The sequence below is a fragment of the Pongo pygmaeus genome, chromosome 20 (assembly GCF_028885625.2).
Source record: "Pongo pygmaeus isolate AG05252 chromosome 20, NHGRI_mPonPyg2-v2.0_pri, whole genome shotgun sequence".
Taxonomy (NCBI): domain Eukaryota; kingdom Metazoa; phylum Chordata; class Mammalia; order Primates; family Hominidae; genus Pongo; species Pongo pygmaeus.
In genome coordinates this window covers 16,554,876-16,570,868 of record NC_072393.2, presented here as the reverse complement: position 1 = coordinate 16,570,868, position 15,993 = coordinate 16,554,876, and the positions used below count along the sequence as shown (strand labels likewise).

The 15,993-nt window shown below is 51.8% G+C and overlaps 1 protein-coding gene across 5 annotated transcripts; it reads right to left on the bottom strand.

Annotated features, from left to right (window-relative positions):
• Positions 1-209: 209 nt before the first annotated feature.
• On the bottom strand, positions 210-14,858 carry HSH2D (hematopoietic SH2 domain containing). 5 transcript variants are annotated; one of them, XM_054465859.2, is made up of 7 exons: positions 14,769-14,858; positions 9,646-9,797; positions 5,849-5,938; positions 5,282-5,447; positions 4,290-4,382; positions 3,017-3,138; positions 210-1,566 (listed from the first exon to the last, which is right to left on the bottom strand). In XM_054465859.2, exons 1-7 carry the CDS (start codon positions 14,841-14,843, stop codon positions 1,506-1,508), a joined length of 759 nt encoding a protein of 252 aa, XP_054321834.2. In that variant the 5' UTR covers positions 14,844-14,858; the 3' UTR covers positions 210-1,505. The 5 variants fall into 5 exon arrangements, with proteins under 5 accessions (XP_054321834.2, XP_054321830.2, XP_054321829.2 ...); XM_054465855.2 differs by lacking the exon at positions 3,017-3,138 and adding an exon at positions 14,196-14,409 and having other exon boundaries at positions 14,769-14,835; XM_054465854.2 differs by lacking the exon at positions 3,017-3,138.
• Between the last annotated feature and the right edge of the window lie 1,135 nt (positions 14,859-15,993).

Sequence of the window (15,993 nt, the reverse complement as noted above, 5' to 3'; positions counted from 1 at the left end):
CGCTCATGTGCTTCTCCTGAAACCAATACTGATGATGTCCAAGTGCCTACTGCACACCAGGCCCTCAACACATCTCGTCTCCCTCATCTGCATGAAAACCCCAGGAGGAAGGCATGAACAGCCACGGGTGCCACTGGGGACACACTCGGAGTTGAGCCTGGACGAAGCTCCGGTTGGAGAGAGACCCTGCAGCGTGCTTTTATTTTTTTATTTCATTTTTATTTATTTATTTATTTTTTTGAGATGGAGTCTCACTCTGTCATCCAGGCTGGACTGCAGTGATGCGATCTCGGCTCACTGCAAGCTCTGCCTCCCAGGTTCAAGCAATTCTCCAGCCTCAGGCTCCCAAGTAGCTGGGATTACAGGCATGCGCCACCACGTCTGGGTAATTTTTGAATTTTTTAGTATAGACGGGGTTTCACCATGTTGGCCAGGCTGGTCTCAAACTCCTGGCCTCAAGTGATCTGCCTGCCTCGGCCTCACAGAGTGCTGGGACTACAGGCATGAGCCACTGCACCCAGCCTGCAGTGTGCTTTTAGACAACAGAACAAACAGATGATGTGGGAAAAGGGCTCGGATTCACCGGGCTTCAAATCCTGGTGCTGACACCCATAGCTCTGTGGCCTTGGTCACGCCTCTTATCCTCTCTGAAGCTCAGTCTCTTCTTCAAAACATGGAGGATGACCCTCCCTGAGGAGCTTGCTCCGAGGTGTAAAATAATGAGTAGAGGGTCTGGCACCGGGGCTGATGTACAGGTGGCGCCCCAAACCATCAGCGTCACTCTGATGATTATTGCTAAAATAACCAGCTCACCCCACGGGTGAGTGCAGGAACAGACTCCAAAAACATCTTTATTCCATTTCCCGGGTTCCCGAAGACCCCCAGATGCCATGGTGTGGGGTCGTGGAAGAAATGTTAGGACATTCAGGAGTGTGGCAGCCCCTGGCAGTAAGAGTCCCAGAGCCAGGGTGGACCTGTTCTCTAGCAGTACCCAGGGGCAAAGGGTGGCGGTTGTTGGTACTCCTCCGGGAGCTGGTCGTTCTCAGGCTCTGCCAAGCCCTGGTGCTCTGGCTTGGACTCCTGGGAGGATAGGGCTTTCACTACCATTTGGTGCCGACTCCTGTCCCCTGGGGTCACCTCAACGCAGCTGACCGACCTCTGGGCCTTCCTGGTGGGGACCTTTCTGTCTTTTGGTGCCTGGGGCTGTGAGGGGCTTTTGAGAGATGTGGCCACAGAGGGATCCGTGTAGCCTCTGTCCCCCGAGGTGGGATCACCTGAGTGATCTTGGCTGCCTTTTCCGGTCCCAGGGCCTGAGATCACCGTGGATCTCCGGACATCCAAGAGTGACGACAAGTTCACAGTGGCGAGGTGGCTTTTTAACTGCTGCCGGACCCTCTGGCCTCTCTCGGGGAGCATTTTGAGGCTCCTCCAGAGTTTCTGGCGGGTCTCTCCAAGAGGGGCTTTTTGGGGGCAGGAAGAAGTGGCTTCCTTGGTGGTTATTCTGTTCATCTCTGCTGACGGCTTCCTTTCCTTTGATTGGTGACGCAGGACTGGCTTTGGGGAGGCCTGAAAATGAGAGTAGGGGAGGCCTGGGGCAGCTCGCCCACCAGAGCACCATGTCTGTCCCAGAAATTGGAGCCTGGGTTCCACCCAGACACCCTGCGGCTGAGAAATGTCCCCGTGTGAACCCCCAAACCTGATCCCATGCCCCATCTTTCTCGTTTCAGTAAATGGCTTCACTGTCTCCCCCAGGGGTTGGCAAACTTGTTCTTCTTCCTTTTTTTTTTTTTTTTTGAGATGGAGTTTCACTCTGTCACCCAGTCTGGAGTGCAGTGGCACAATCTCGGCTCACTGCAACCTCCACCTCCTGGGTTCAGGCGACTCTCCTGCCTCAGCCTCCCAAGTAGCTAGAACTAAAAGCACACCACCACACCTGGCTAATTTTTGTATTTTCAGTAGATACGTGGTTTCACCATGTTGGCCCCGGTGGTCTTGAACTCCTGACCTCAGGTGATCCACCCACCTCAGCCTCCCAGAGTTCTGGGATTACAGGTGTGAGCCACCGCGCCTGGCCTGGCAAACTTCTTTTACAAAGAGTCAGAGAGTAAATATTTGAACTTTGCAGGCTGCACCATCTGTCTCAGTTACTTAGCTCTGCTGTTGTAGGGGATGCCAGAGGTCACACGTCAACCGATGAGCGTGCCTGGGTTCTAATACAGCTTTATTTATAAACATGGAAATATGAATTTTATCTGATTTTCACAGGTTACAAAATACTATCTTTACAAAAATGTGGGGCCAGGTGTGATAGCTCATGCCTGTAATCCCAGTGCTTTGGGAGGCTGAGGCAGGAGGATTGATTGAGGCCAGGAGTTTGAGACCAGCCTGGGCAATGTAGTGAGACCTCATCTCTACAAATCTTTTTTTTTTGAGAGGGTCTTGCTTTGTCACCCAGGCTGGAGTGCAGTGGTGCAATCATGGCTCACTGCAGCCTCGACCTCCCGGGCTCAAGCAATCCTCCCACCTCAGCCCCCCAAGTAGCTGACTACAGGCGTGCGCCACCATGCCTGGCTAATTTTTTAATTTTTTGTGGAGACAGGGTCTCACTATGTTGCCCAGGCTGGTCTCAAAGTCCTGGCCTCAAGCAATCCTCTCGCCTCAGCCTCCCAAAGCACTGGGAATACAGGTGTGAGCCACTACACAGACCAAATATCCATGTTTCTTTCCATGCCTGGGCTCTCATTTTTGTCTCTCCCACCGTGACACTGTCCCCCACCCCCACCTCACTTCCTCCTTCTTTCCATCTCCACCAGTGCCCAGGAAAGCCCCTTCTGCAGCCAGTAGCCACAGGAAACATTTAAAACCACCAGTCCCGGCCAGATGTGGTAGCTCACGCCTATAATCCCAGCACTTTGGGAGGCCGAGGTGAGTGGATCATGAGGTCAGGGGTTTGAGACCAGTCTGGCCAACATGGTGAAACCCCCTCTCTACTAAAAATACAAAGATTAGCACGCACCTGTAGTCCCAGCTACTCAGGAGGCTGAGGCAGGAGAATGGCTTGAACCTGGGAGGCGGAGGTTGCAGCGAGCCTAGACTGTGCCATTGCACTCCAGCTTGGTCGACAAAGCAAGACTCCGTCTCAAAAAAAAAAAAAAAAAAAAAAAGTCCTCCCATGCATACACTCTCCTATGGCTCCTCCCTGGTGCAACTGGACTAGAATCCCAGCTCCTCACCTTGGCTCCAAGGCCCTGCACTATTGGCCCTTCCTGACTCTGGGGCTTCAGCTTCTGACAGTCTCTCTCTCACTAACCCCACTCCATCTATATGCTGGCTTTTTTTGTTCTGTTTTCCAAACACACCAAGCCCCAGGACTTTTGCAAGTGCCAATCCCGCTGCCTGGAATGTCCTCCCTGTGTCTGTGTGTATGACTGGCTCCTCCTCACCTTGCAGATCTCAGCTATATGCCACCTCCTCTAGGAAGCCTTCCCTGACTGCCTTCCCCCACTTGCACCCCCCACCTCCACTGATGTCCATCACACCAGCCTGTTTCATTTGTACCACTGTCATAACTTCCCCTGCTGGGCAGGGGCTTGGAGAGCACTTAGACTTCAACTTAGGGGTGCCTAAAGGTCTCCCAAACCCCAAGATGCTGTGATACATTCATTCATCTGCTCCACAGATTCATTAGTTAAGCACCTTCAATATGGCAGGTCCTCTCAGAGGGGTGGGAGAAGCAAAGGCAAACAAGCCAGATGGAGTCTCCAGTCTCTCAGAGCTCACAGTCTGATTGGGGCGGCAGCCAGGGAGCATGTAAACCCATAAGTAAATAGGATTTTGGGGAACATTTTTGGGAAGTCCGCTGCAGTGAATAAACAGGGTAATGTGAAGGAGAATCCAGAAGGTGTTGCTTTAGGTCTGGGGCCTGGGGAAGGAGGCACTTGAAGGAGAAATGAATGAAGACATGGGAAATCTAGGGGCAGGGCACACAGTTTGTGCAAAGGACCTGAGGTGGGGCTGGCACACGCAGACACCCCGAGGCTAGCTTGGTGTGTCTGAACAACAGACGGTATGGCAGCAGGGCTGGCGCTGGGTAGGTGATAGGCAGAAAGAGGAACTGAGATTGTAGTTTGAATTTTAATCTTGGTGTTGGGAAAGCACTGGAAAGGTTTAAAGCACCAAGCTGTAGGATCTTTCTCATTCTAGAAGGAGCCTCCTCTGGCAGCTGTTGACCACCTCTGCTCCTGCCCCTCAGCCAGGTGGGAGGTGCCAGCCTCCTGTCATATACATACCTCCTCAGGGGCAGACACCGGGCAGGCAGCTTCCTCGGCCACAGCGTTGGAGTAGAGGAAGAGATCCTCGTAATCCACATTTGCGGGATCCTTCTGCAGGGTGGAAGGGGCCTGTAGCTCAGCACTAGGGAGGCGGAAAGGTCCTGCACGGACCCTGGAAGGCAGGTCTCAGGGACCATCCCTTGAATAGCAGTTTCTTAGTACCTAGGCCACGCCCACTAAGCTTTATAAGAAAATATGCCCCACCCACAGCCATTTCTTAGGGGTTGGGACACACCCACTGAACTGTCTAAAGAAAGAGGCCCCGCCCATAGCACGTTCTTGGGAGCTAGGCCACACCCACTGAGCCTTCTAAGGAAAGATGCCCCGCCCACAACAGTTTCTTGGGCGCTAGGTCAGGCCCACTGAGCCCTATAAGGAAAGATGCCCCGCCCACAGCAGTTTCTTGGGGGCTAGGCAACACCCACTGAGCCTTCTAAGGAGAGATACCCCCCTCGGCAGTTTCTTAGGGGCTAGGCCACGCCCACTGGGTCTTCTAAGGAAACATGCCCTGCCCACAGCAGTTTATTGGGAGCCAGGCCACACACTGAGCCTTCTAAGGAAAGATGCTCCATCCACAGCAGTTTATTGGGAGCCAGGCCACACCTACTGAGCCTTCTAAGGAAAGCGTATTGGGAGCCACGCCACGCCCACCGAGCCTTCTAAGGAAAGATGCCATTTCTTCAGATGAGCCAAGATTATACCTGGCACATGAACCCTTATAAAAAATCAGCCTGTTGACATGGGCCTGGAGGGCGGAGTCGTGGGGAAGCAGGAACGACAAGGGAGAGAGCTGTGGGGGGCAGAGGGACTACGAGGGGTGGGGCCGGAGGGGCCAAGGACCATGAGAGTGACAGAATCAAGAGGAGCTGATGGGGCCGTGGGAAACAAAGGGGTCTGGGGGGCTTGGCCCCAAGGAAATGGCTGTGAACCTTGTGGGCCCCCGCCCTCACCTGCCTGCAGGGCTGTGTCAGCAGCTCCCTGCGTGGCTCAATTGGCTTCTGCTGGTGGAAGGTGACCAGGGCGTCCAGCGAAGTGTGGACCACCTTCTCCCCGGGGATCATGAAAGTCCCATCATCCAAGAGCTTCACCATGAAATGGCAGCAGCTGCTTTGGGCTCTGCGGAGACACTGCCGGGGCTGGGACATCCTACTCCCCATCATCCCTGCCCCAAGTCCCCAGCCCTTGGGCTGGCAGCGTCACTGCTACAGCCAGACTACCCCAGGTTCCCATGCAGGCTTCTTCACTCACTAGCCATGCAACACCCAGCAGGTTACTAACCTCGCTGTGCCTCAGTTTCCCCCATTTATAACACAGGAGTACAAAGGCTGACCTCAGATAAAACATGCCACCACAGACAAAAGCTTCACTCATTGCCTGGCTAGCAGCTCCCGTTCTCAGATCCACAGCCTCAGTTACTGCTGCTTTCTGAGAAGCTATGACATGAAGCACCCCTTGCTCCCTCCAAGGAAACCCAAGAGCACACCTGCCCCTGCCCTGGCCCCCGGCCCAGGCCTTACTTGTAGGAGAGTGTGTAGCCCACATGGCTGTGACTGACCCTGATGAGAAAGGATCCCAGTGGCTGTGACTCCAGCAAGTTCTCAGCATCCCTGGAAGGGCACACACAGAAAGGAAATGACACAGTCCAGTCGCCCCATGTACCAGTTAGACTCCTGGGGCCATGGGCTCATTCATGGAGAAGGCTGGTAGTTTTCATTTTTCTTTTTTCCTTTTTTTTTTTTTGAGACAGAGTCTCGCTCTGTCCCCCAGGCTGGAGTGCAGTGGCGCGATCTCAGCTCACTGCAAGCTCCGCCTCCCGGATTCACGCCATTGTCCTGCCTCAGCCTCCCAAGTAGCTGGGACTACAGGTGCCAGCCACCACGCCCGGCTAATTTTTTGTATATTTTAGTAGAGAGGTGGTTTCACCGTGTTAGCCAGGATGGTCTTGATCTCCTGACCTCGTGATCCGCCTGCCTCGGCCTCCCAAAGTGCTGGGATTATAGGTGTGAGCCACTATTCCCAGCCTCTTTTTTGCTTTTTTTTTTTTTGAGACAGAGTCTCGCTCTGTCACCCAGGCTGGAGTGCAATGCCATGATCTTGGCTTACTGCAGCCTCAACCTCCCAGGTTCAGGTGATTCTCTTGCCTCAGCCTCTGGAGTAGCTGGGATTACAGGTGCCCACCACCATGCCCAGCTGTTTTTTTTTTTTTTAGTAGAGAGAGGGTTTCACCATGTTGGCCAGGCTGGTCTCAAACCCCTGTCCTCAAGTGATCCGCCTGCCTCAGCCTCCCAAAGTGCTGGGATTACAGGCGTGAGCCACCGTGCCCGGCCTGTTTTCTAAATGAACAAACACCCCAAACCCATCTTTTTTTTTTTTTCAGTTGTTGCAGACCTTGGGCTATTCAGGGATTAGGGATGTTCCCCCCGAGGAGCTAGGAGGCATCTGATGACCTTGATCTCAGGCCAGACCTCCTCCCATCTCCCACAGCCCCTTCCCAATGCCTGGAATCCCCCGATTAAGGCACCTTTGGGTGGATCAAGGTGTCACAAGTAACAAAGAAGGACCTGTATACTCAGATGCATTCGAGTTCATAACCCAGCTCTACTGTCCATCAGCTGTGTGACCTCAGGCAATCGTCTCTCCCTTTCTGACCTTCAGCTTCCTCAAGGGGAGAGTGAACTCCACTTCCAAGGCTGCTGTGAGAACAGAAAGAACTTGCAACATAAGCATGACAGCTGCTACCTGGTAAGTGCTACCAAAATGTTTGCTGTTATTATTACTATTATTCTCTCTCTCTTTTTTTTTTTTTTTTTTTTTTTTGAGACGGAGTTTTGCTCTTGTTGCCCAGGCTGGAGTGCAATGATGCAATCTTGGCTCACTGCAACCTCTGCCTCCCAGGTTCAAGCTATTCTCCTGCCTCAGCCTCCCAAGTAACTGGGATTACAGGTACCCACAACCACACCCAGCTAATTTTTTGTATTTTTAGTAGAGACGGGGTTTCACCATGTTTGCCAGGCTGGTCTCGAACTCCTGACCTCTAGTGATCCGTCCGCCTCGGCCTCCCAAAGTGCTGGTATTACAGGCGTGAGCCACCAAAACCAGTCTATTTTCTATATTGTTACCATTATTATCTGGAATTCACAGAGAGGAAGGAGGCCTTCCGTGGGACAAGCTGGGGAGACTTTTGTCCTGCATTGTTCAATACAGAGACCACTGGCCTTTGGTACTGATTTCCAAAACAGCACAAAAAAGGAACATATGCTGTTTCATGAATCGTTTTTTGTTTTTGAGACAGGGTCTTGCTCTATCACTCAGGCTGGAGTGCAGAGGTGCAATCGTAATTCACTGAAACCTTGAATTCCTGGGCTCAAGAGATCCTCCCACCTCAGCCTCCTGAGTAGCCAGAACCACAGGCATGTTCCGCACGCCTGGCTAATTAAAAAAAATTTTTTTTTTTTTTTTTTGAGTTGGAGTCTTGCTCTGTCACCCAGGCTGGAGTGCAGTGGCACGATCTCGGCTTACTGCAGCCTCTGCCTCCAGGGTTCCAGCAAGTCTCCTGCCTCAGCCACCCGAGTAGCTGGGATTACAGGCACGCGCCACTGTGCCCGGTTAATTATTATTATTATTTTTTTTTTTGAGACGGAGTTTTACTCTTGTTGCTCAGGCTGGAGTGCAGTGGCACGATCTCAGCTCACTGCAACCTCCGCCTCCCGGCTTCAAGTGATTCTCCTGCCTCAGCCTCTCGAGTAGCTGGGATTACAGGCATGTGCCACCACGCCCGGCTAATTTTGTATTTTTAGTAGATACAAGGTTTCACCATGTTGTCCAGGCTGGTCTCAAGCTCCTGACCTCAGGTGGTCTGCCCGCCTCGGCCTCCCAAAGTGCTGGGATTACAAGCATGAGCCACTGCGCCCAGCCTAAAATTCCTTTTAGTGATGGAGTCTCACTATGTTGTCCAGGCCAGCCTTGAACTCCTGGGCTCAAGCGATCCTCCTGCCTCAGCATTCCAAGTAGCTGGGATTAAAGGTTAAGTGCCAGTGCACCCAGCTGCTTCTTCTAATGTAACTACTAAAATTTTTTTAAGTTGCAATGTGCAACTCATGTTATATTTCTGTTATTCAGCAAGGTCCCAGAGCTCAGAAACCATGACCAACGCTACTTCCTCTCTCTGGCCTCCACAGAATTTTCTCAATTTCCTGCATGCAGAGAGTGGCCATAAATATTTTTTCCTCCATTTGGTTAGAGCCGGGCCCACATCCTCAGAGCTCACAGTCTGAGGTAGAAAGGGCACATTGGGGCCAGGCACGGTGGCTCATGCCTGGAATCCCAGCACTTTGGGAGGCCGAGGCGGGCAGATCACTTGAGGTCAGGAGTTTGAGACTAGCCTGGCCAACACGGTGAAACCTCGTCTCTACTAAAAATACAAATATTAGCCGGGTGTGGTGGTGCATGCCTGTAGTCCCAGCTACTCATGAGGCAGGAGGATTGCTTGAACCCAGGAGGTAGAGGCTGCAGTGAGCCGAGATTGCGCCACTGCACACCAGCCTGGGCAACAGGAGCAGAACTCTGCCTCAAAAAAAAAAAAAAAAAAAAAAAAAAGAAAAAAAAAAAAAAAGAAAGGGCACATTGGTTGTATCCTGATGGGCTGAGAGCAGCTGCTTAGGGTACTGTGTTCAGAAAGATTCTGGCCGGGTGTGGTGGCTCACGCCTGTAATCCCAGCACTTCGGGAGGCCGAGGCAGGTGGATCACTTGAGGTCAGGAGTTTGAGACCAGCCTGGCCAACATGGTGAAACCCTATCTCTACTATAAACACAAAAATTAGCCAGGCTTGGTGGCATGTGCCTGTAATCCCAGCTACTCAGGAGGTTGAGGCGGAAGAATCACTTGAGTCCGGGAGGCAGAGGTTGCAGTGAGCCAAGATTGCACTACTGCACTCCAGCCTGGGTGACAGAGTGAGACCCTGTCTCAGAAAGAAAGAAAGAGAGAAAGATTCTGAGGCTGCATCCTGCCATCGTTGATTGGTAATGCTTGGCCTGGGTGAGGTGTGGGGTGCTGCCAGGTCCCTGGCAGTGCTGGTCTGTTGGCCACTTGTATAGAGAAAGCTGAGGCCCAGAGAGAGCAAGTAACTTGCCCCAGGTCACACAGTGAGCCCACAGAGGTGGCAGGATTTGAGCCTGGAAGCCTGGAGCTCATTTTAGCCTCTTGCCACACTGAGCTGAGCCAAGTCCAGAATTCTGCAGTTAAAAGCTGCCCAGGGTAGGGACAGACAGGGAAAGAGTGGGGAGGGCAGGGTGGAGGGTGTGGGTGTGTCCTCACTCTCTTGAGATTGCACCATGGAACCACTCGGGGACCCTGTCTTGGGCCAGCTGGCCCATCTGGGTGTGCACAAACCAGTCCAGTCGTGGGGGTAGCGGTAGGGGCGGCTTCCCGGCCTCTGTCATAGCTTCCTGGGGTGGAGGGAAGGTCACCTGGGTAGAGAAGAGAGGGAAGACAAGAATCAAGCTTGATGCACCTCTTATCTTTGCTCTATTCTTGAAGCTTATGGTGCCTCCTCCTTTGAGAAGTCCTCCAGGGTGGACAGAACAATGGACTTAAAACTGGCTTGTGGCTGGGTGTGATGGCTCACACGTGTAATCCCAGCACTTTGGGAGGCCAAGGTGGGAAGATTGCTTGAGCCCAGCAGTTCCAGACCAGCCTGGGCAACATAGTGAGACCCCCATCTCTACAAAAAATTAAAAAATTTGGCCAGGTGCGGTGGCTCACACCTGTAATCTCAGCACTTTGGGAAGCCAAGGTGGGTAGATCACCTGAGGTCAGGAGTTTGAGACCAGCCCGGCCAACATGATGAAACCCTGTCTCTACTAAAAATACAAAAATTAGCTGGGTGTGGTGGTGGGCACTTGTAATCCCAGCTACTCCGGAGGCTGAGGCAGAAGAATCGCTTGAACCTGGGAGGTGGAGGTTGCAGTGAGCCAAGATCGTGCCACTGCACTCTAGCCTGGGCGACAAGAGTGAGACTCCTCAAAAAATAAATAAGCAAATAAATAAATAAAATAAAATTTAAAAATTAGCTGGGTGTGGTGGTGCATGCCTGTAGTCCCAGCTACTCGGGAGGCTGAGGTGGGAGGATCCCTTGAGCTCGGGAGGATATGGCTGCAGTGAGCTGTGGTTGTGCCACTGCACTCCAGTCTGGGGAACAGAGCAAGACCATGTTTCAAAAACAACAACAAAAAAACTGGCTTGTGAGGCTGGGCGTGGTGGCTCATGCCTGTAATCCTAGCACTTTGGGAGGCTGAGGCAGGTGGATTACCTGAGGTCAGGAGTTCAAGACCAGCCTGGGCCACGTGGTGAAACCCTGTCACTACAAAAATACAAAAATGAGCCGGGCACAGCGGCATGTGCCTATAATTGCAGCTACTTGGGAGGCTGAGGCACGAGAATCACTTGAACCCAGGAGGCGGAGGCTGCAATGAGCCAAGATTGCACCACTGCACTCCAGCCTGGGCAACAGAGTGAGACTCTGTCTCAAAAAAAGAAACAAAAAACAAAAAACAACAAAAAAAACCCCACTGGCTTGTGTTTTTTGGGCACCTACTATGTGCCTGATAGTTTTTACACATTCATTCATTGGCTCATCCCCAAAGTCCTTCAAGGACTTTTCCTTTTATTCTTCTTATGCCATTGTGTTTTTTTCTTTTTTTTTTTTGAGACATGGTCTCACTCTGTCACCCAGGCTGGAGTGCAGTGGCCCCATCTTGGCTCACTGCAGCCTCGACCTTCTTCCCTCAAGTGATTCTCCCTCCTCAGTCCCCCAAGTAGCTGGGACCACAGGCATTTGTCGCCACGCCTGGCTGATTTTTGTATTTTTGTAGAGATGGGGTTTCACCTTGCCGCCCACATTGGTCTCAAACTCCTGGACTCAAGCAATCCGCCTGTGTCAGCCTCCCAAAGTGCTAGGATTACAGGCGTGAGCCATTGTGCCCAGCCTTTTATACCATTATTGCAAGGACTAGAAAGTTCATTTTATAAATAAATGTCTTGAAATTTAAGAATAGAGTATTTAGAGCTGGGCGTGGTGGTTCACGCCTGTAATCCCAGCATTTTGGGAGGCTGAGGCAGGTGGATCACCTCAGGTCAGGAGTTCGAGACCAGCCTGGCCAACATGGTGAAACCCCGTCTCTACTAAAAATACAAAAATTAGCCAGATGAGGTGGTGGGTGCCTGTAATCCCAGCTACTCAGGAGGCTGAGGCAGGAGAATCGCTAGAACCCAGGGGGCAGAGGTTGCAGTAAGCCAAGATCGCGCCATTGCACTCCAGCCTGGGGGAGAGGGAGATTCCATCTCAAAAAAAAAAAAAAAAAAAGAGTAGAGTATTTAAATATTAAGTAAATATCAATGCCCCTGGAGGAATGAGGAAATGACAAAATGGCAAGTGAACGAAATAAACAGCTGACCCAACAGTGGTGGTCAGAAACGGTTGCCCTGATTTCTTTCTTTCTTTTTTTTTTTTTTTGAGACAGGGTTTCCCTCTGTTCCTGAGGCTGGAGTGTGCAATGGTGCAATCACAGCTCATGCTCACTGCAGCCTCAACCTCCTAGGCTCAAGCAACCCTCCCACTTCAACCTCCCGAGTAGTTAGGACTACAGGCATGCATTACCATGCCTGGCTAATTTTGAAAATTTTTTTGTAGAGACGGGGTCTTGCTCTGTTGTCCAGGCTGGCTTCGAACTCCTGGGCTCAAGCAGTCCTAACACCTCAGCCTCCCAACATACTGGGATCACAGGCACGAGCCACAGTGCCTGGCTGCCTTGGTTTCATTAAACACCAGAGAAATGTGGCTTCAGACAGTCACTTCTGCCACCAACGTCACTACAGGTTGTAGCCACTCATGGCACACCTATGATATGTCAGATGCATCATTAATTCACACACTTTCTTGACAATTTTAAGCAAGCAGTACCACAGGACTTTGTGTACCAATGACAGAGCTGGAGAGAGAAAGCAGCACCGTTTTGCAAAACAGTATTAAGTGAGTGTAAGACAAGCCGAAGGATTGTATCTTGCTAGATAGTTCCTTCAGGACCCCTCTTGCTCAACCTTAATTCCTTTTTTTTTTTTTTTTTTTTGAGATGGAGTCTCGCTCTGTTGCCCAGGCTGGAGTGTGGTGGCGCAATCTCAGCTCACTGCAACTTCCGCCTCCCAGGTTCAAGTGATTCTCCTGCCTTAGCCTCTTGAATAGCTGGGATTACAGGCATGCACCACCACGCCTGGCTCATTTTTGTATTTTTAGCAGAGATGGGGTTTCACCATGTTGGCCAGGCTGGTCTCCAACTCCTGACCTCAAGTGATCTGCCCGCCTTGGCCCCCCAAAGTGCTGGGATTACAGGCGTGAGCCACTGCGCCCGGCCGCTCACCATAAATTCTGTCCTTAAACTGGAGCTCACTCCTTCCACCCACTGGCCCCATCTAATGTTTCAATAACTCAAAAGATCTTTTTACTGGGCTGTTTCTATGAGGAGGCGGGGCCTGTTGACCAACGGCAGTCAATATTGACTTTCTCCAACCAGATGTCAAGCATACCCTCTGGGGTATGGCCCGAAGGAATTCTGGGGCAACCAAAATTAAATAACTGTATTAAGAAATGTTTAATAAAGCAGGGTGACAAAGTGATTAAGAGCCTGGATTTGGAGGCTGGGTGCAGTAGCTCACACCTGTAATCCCAGCACTGTCAGAGCCTGAGGCAGGTGGATGATCGCCTGAGGCTAGGAGTTTGAGACCAGCCTGGCCAACATGGTGAAAGCCCATCTCTAATAAGAATACAAACATTATCTGGGCAAGGTGGCTCACGCCTGTAGTCCCAGCTACTCAGGAGGCTGAGGCAGGAGAATTGCATGAACCGGGGAGGCAGAGGTTGCAGTGAGCTGAGATCGAGCCACTGCACTCTAGCCTGGGCAACAGAGCAAGACTCCATCTCAAAATAAACAAGTAAATAAATAAATATAAAATAAAAATACAAAAATTACGGTGGCATGTGCCTGTAGTCTCAGCTACTCGGGAGGCTGAGGCAGGAGAATCACCTGAACCCGGGAGGCAGAGTTTGCAGTGAGCTAAGATCGCACCACTGCACTCCAGCTTGAGCAACAGAGCGAAACTCTGTCTCACACAAAAAAAAAACAACCCAAAAAAACCCCATCACCACCACCAACAAAAAAAGAGCCTGGGCCAGGCGCAGTGGCTCACGCCTGTAATCTCAGCACTTTGGGAGGCTGAGGCAGGCAGATCACCAGGTCAGGAGATCGAGACCTCCTGGCTAACACAGTGAAACCCCGTCTCTACTAAAAACACAAAAAATTAGCCAGGCGTGGTGGTGGGTGCCTGTAGTCCCAGCTACTCGGGAGGCTGAGGCAGGAGAATGGCATGAACTCGGGAGGCGGAACTTGCAGTGAGCTGAGATCGAGCCACTGCACTCCAGCCTGGGCGGCAGAGCAAGACTCTGCCTCAAAAAAAAAAAAAAAAAGAGCCTGGAATTCGACCCAGATGGCCTGGGTTCAAACCCTAGCTCCCCCACTTAGCCACTGTGTGACCTCAGATAAGTCACTTAACGGCTCTCTGTGCCTATATTTCTGTCTTTAATTTGGGGATAATGATATTTACCTAGGAAAGTTTAGCTGGCATCGTATATATACAGAGAGAGATATATACAATATTCATGAATTCAGTTGTGACCTAGCATGGGGTAATGTTTACAGGCTTATTCTTTTGTTTTTACTTGGAAGAACTCCTATTTATCCTTCAAAACCCAGTAAAAATGTCCCCTCCTCCAGGCAGCTTTCCTGCATCTCCCCCCAGACAAAGCCCTGGCATACCTCTGTGTCCCCAACGTTCCCCCTCTGTTCCTCTCTCTGGTCCAGCCATGAATCCATGGAGCTAGAGTGTCTTTATCTTGCTCTGTTTCCACCAGCCTGAGGGCCTCCTAGGGATCAGGGCTTAGGGGCTAGGTCCTTGTGTTGTTTTTTTCTGCGTCCTGGTGCTGGCCTGGCACAGAGGAGGGTGCAAGGGTCTTTGCTGATGAACAGCTACCTAGTGGTAAAAGACCTCATGCTCAAATTCAAGCTCCTGACCCTGGCCTGGGAGCCTCCTCTACTTCCCCGCTACCCACATTTTAGACCTAAAGACATCCTTGCTCTCTCTTGCCTCTCCACACCTTTGCTCATGCTGTTGTCCTGCCAAGACCCCCCTTTCCCCAACTCCAGCTCCATTTTCCATTTGTGGTCACCACAAATACCCCCTCCTCCACGAAGCTCTCCCCCATGCCCCCAGAAAATCCCTCCTGCCACCCCGGGCCCCACTAGCCCTGTCCCTCCTTCTGGCCTGGCCCAGCCCCCATGTTCTGTCTCCTCGAGGGCTGAGAGGAGGGCTGAAGCTCTTGGGTCACGTACCTGGGAGACCCTTGGATGGCCGAGGCCCTCGCTGTAGCTGTGCCAGTGCCTGCAGGAGCCTGGGTTTCGATTCATAGTCTGCACGTCAATGGGGCGGGGCTGGCTGCCCCAAGGCAGTTCCTGTTTCCTCAAGCAGGTGAGCCCTGGGGGCGGAACAAGGACAGCCCAAGTCACCCTGTCTGCAGTCCAACAAAGCATCTGGTGCCACAGGTGCAGAGACAGCTTGCTCCTGCCTTGCCCCCAGCAAGTTGTTATTGAGCACCTACTGTGTGCCTGCTCTTTGGAGGACACAGGGGTGACACGGAGACAGGTGCAGGCCCCCTGACTCCTGGCATCTATAATCTATCAAGCAGTGAAGAGGAGTGAGACGTCATTACAAAGGGGGAAGAGGGGATGAGTGCGGTGTCTCACACCTGCAATCCCAGCACTTTGACAGGCTGAGGCAGGCGGATCACTTGAGGTCAGGAGTTTGAGACCAGCCTGGCAAACATGGCAAAACCCTGTCTCTCTTAAAATACAAAAATCAGCCGGGTGTGGTGGCGCACGCGTGTAATCCTAGCTACTCAGGAGGCTGAGGCATAAGAATCGCTTGAACCCAGGAGGCAGAGGTTGCAGTGAGCCGAGATCGCACCATTGCACTCCAGCCTGGGCAACAGAGTGAGACTCCTTCTCAAAACAAAAACAAAAGCAACAAAGGGTGAACAGAAACTGGGTGCGGTGGCTCACGCCTGTAATCCCAGCACTTTGGGAGGCCGAGGCGGGTGGATCATTTGAGGCCAGGAGTTTGAGACCAGCCTGGCCAACATGGTAAAACCCTGTCTCTACTAAAAATACAAAAATTAGGCATGGTGGCGGGTGCCTGTAATCCCAGCTACTCAGCAGGCTGATGCAAGAGAATCGCTTGGACCAGGGAGGCAGAGGCTGCCGTGAGCTGAGATCACGCCACTGCACTTTAGCCTGGGTGACAGAGGGAAATTCTGTCCCCCGCAAAACAAACAAACAAACAAAAAAACACCAGCTGGGTGCGGTGGCTCATGCCTGTAATCCCAGCACTTTGGGAGGCCAAGGTGGGCGGATCATCTGAGATCAGGAGTTCGCGACCAGCCTGACCAACATGGAGAAATCCCGTCTCTACTAAAACTGCAAAATTAGCCCAGTGTGGTGACATATGCCTGTAATCCCAGCTATTTGGGAGGCTGAGGCAGGAGAATCACTTGAACCTAGG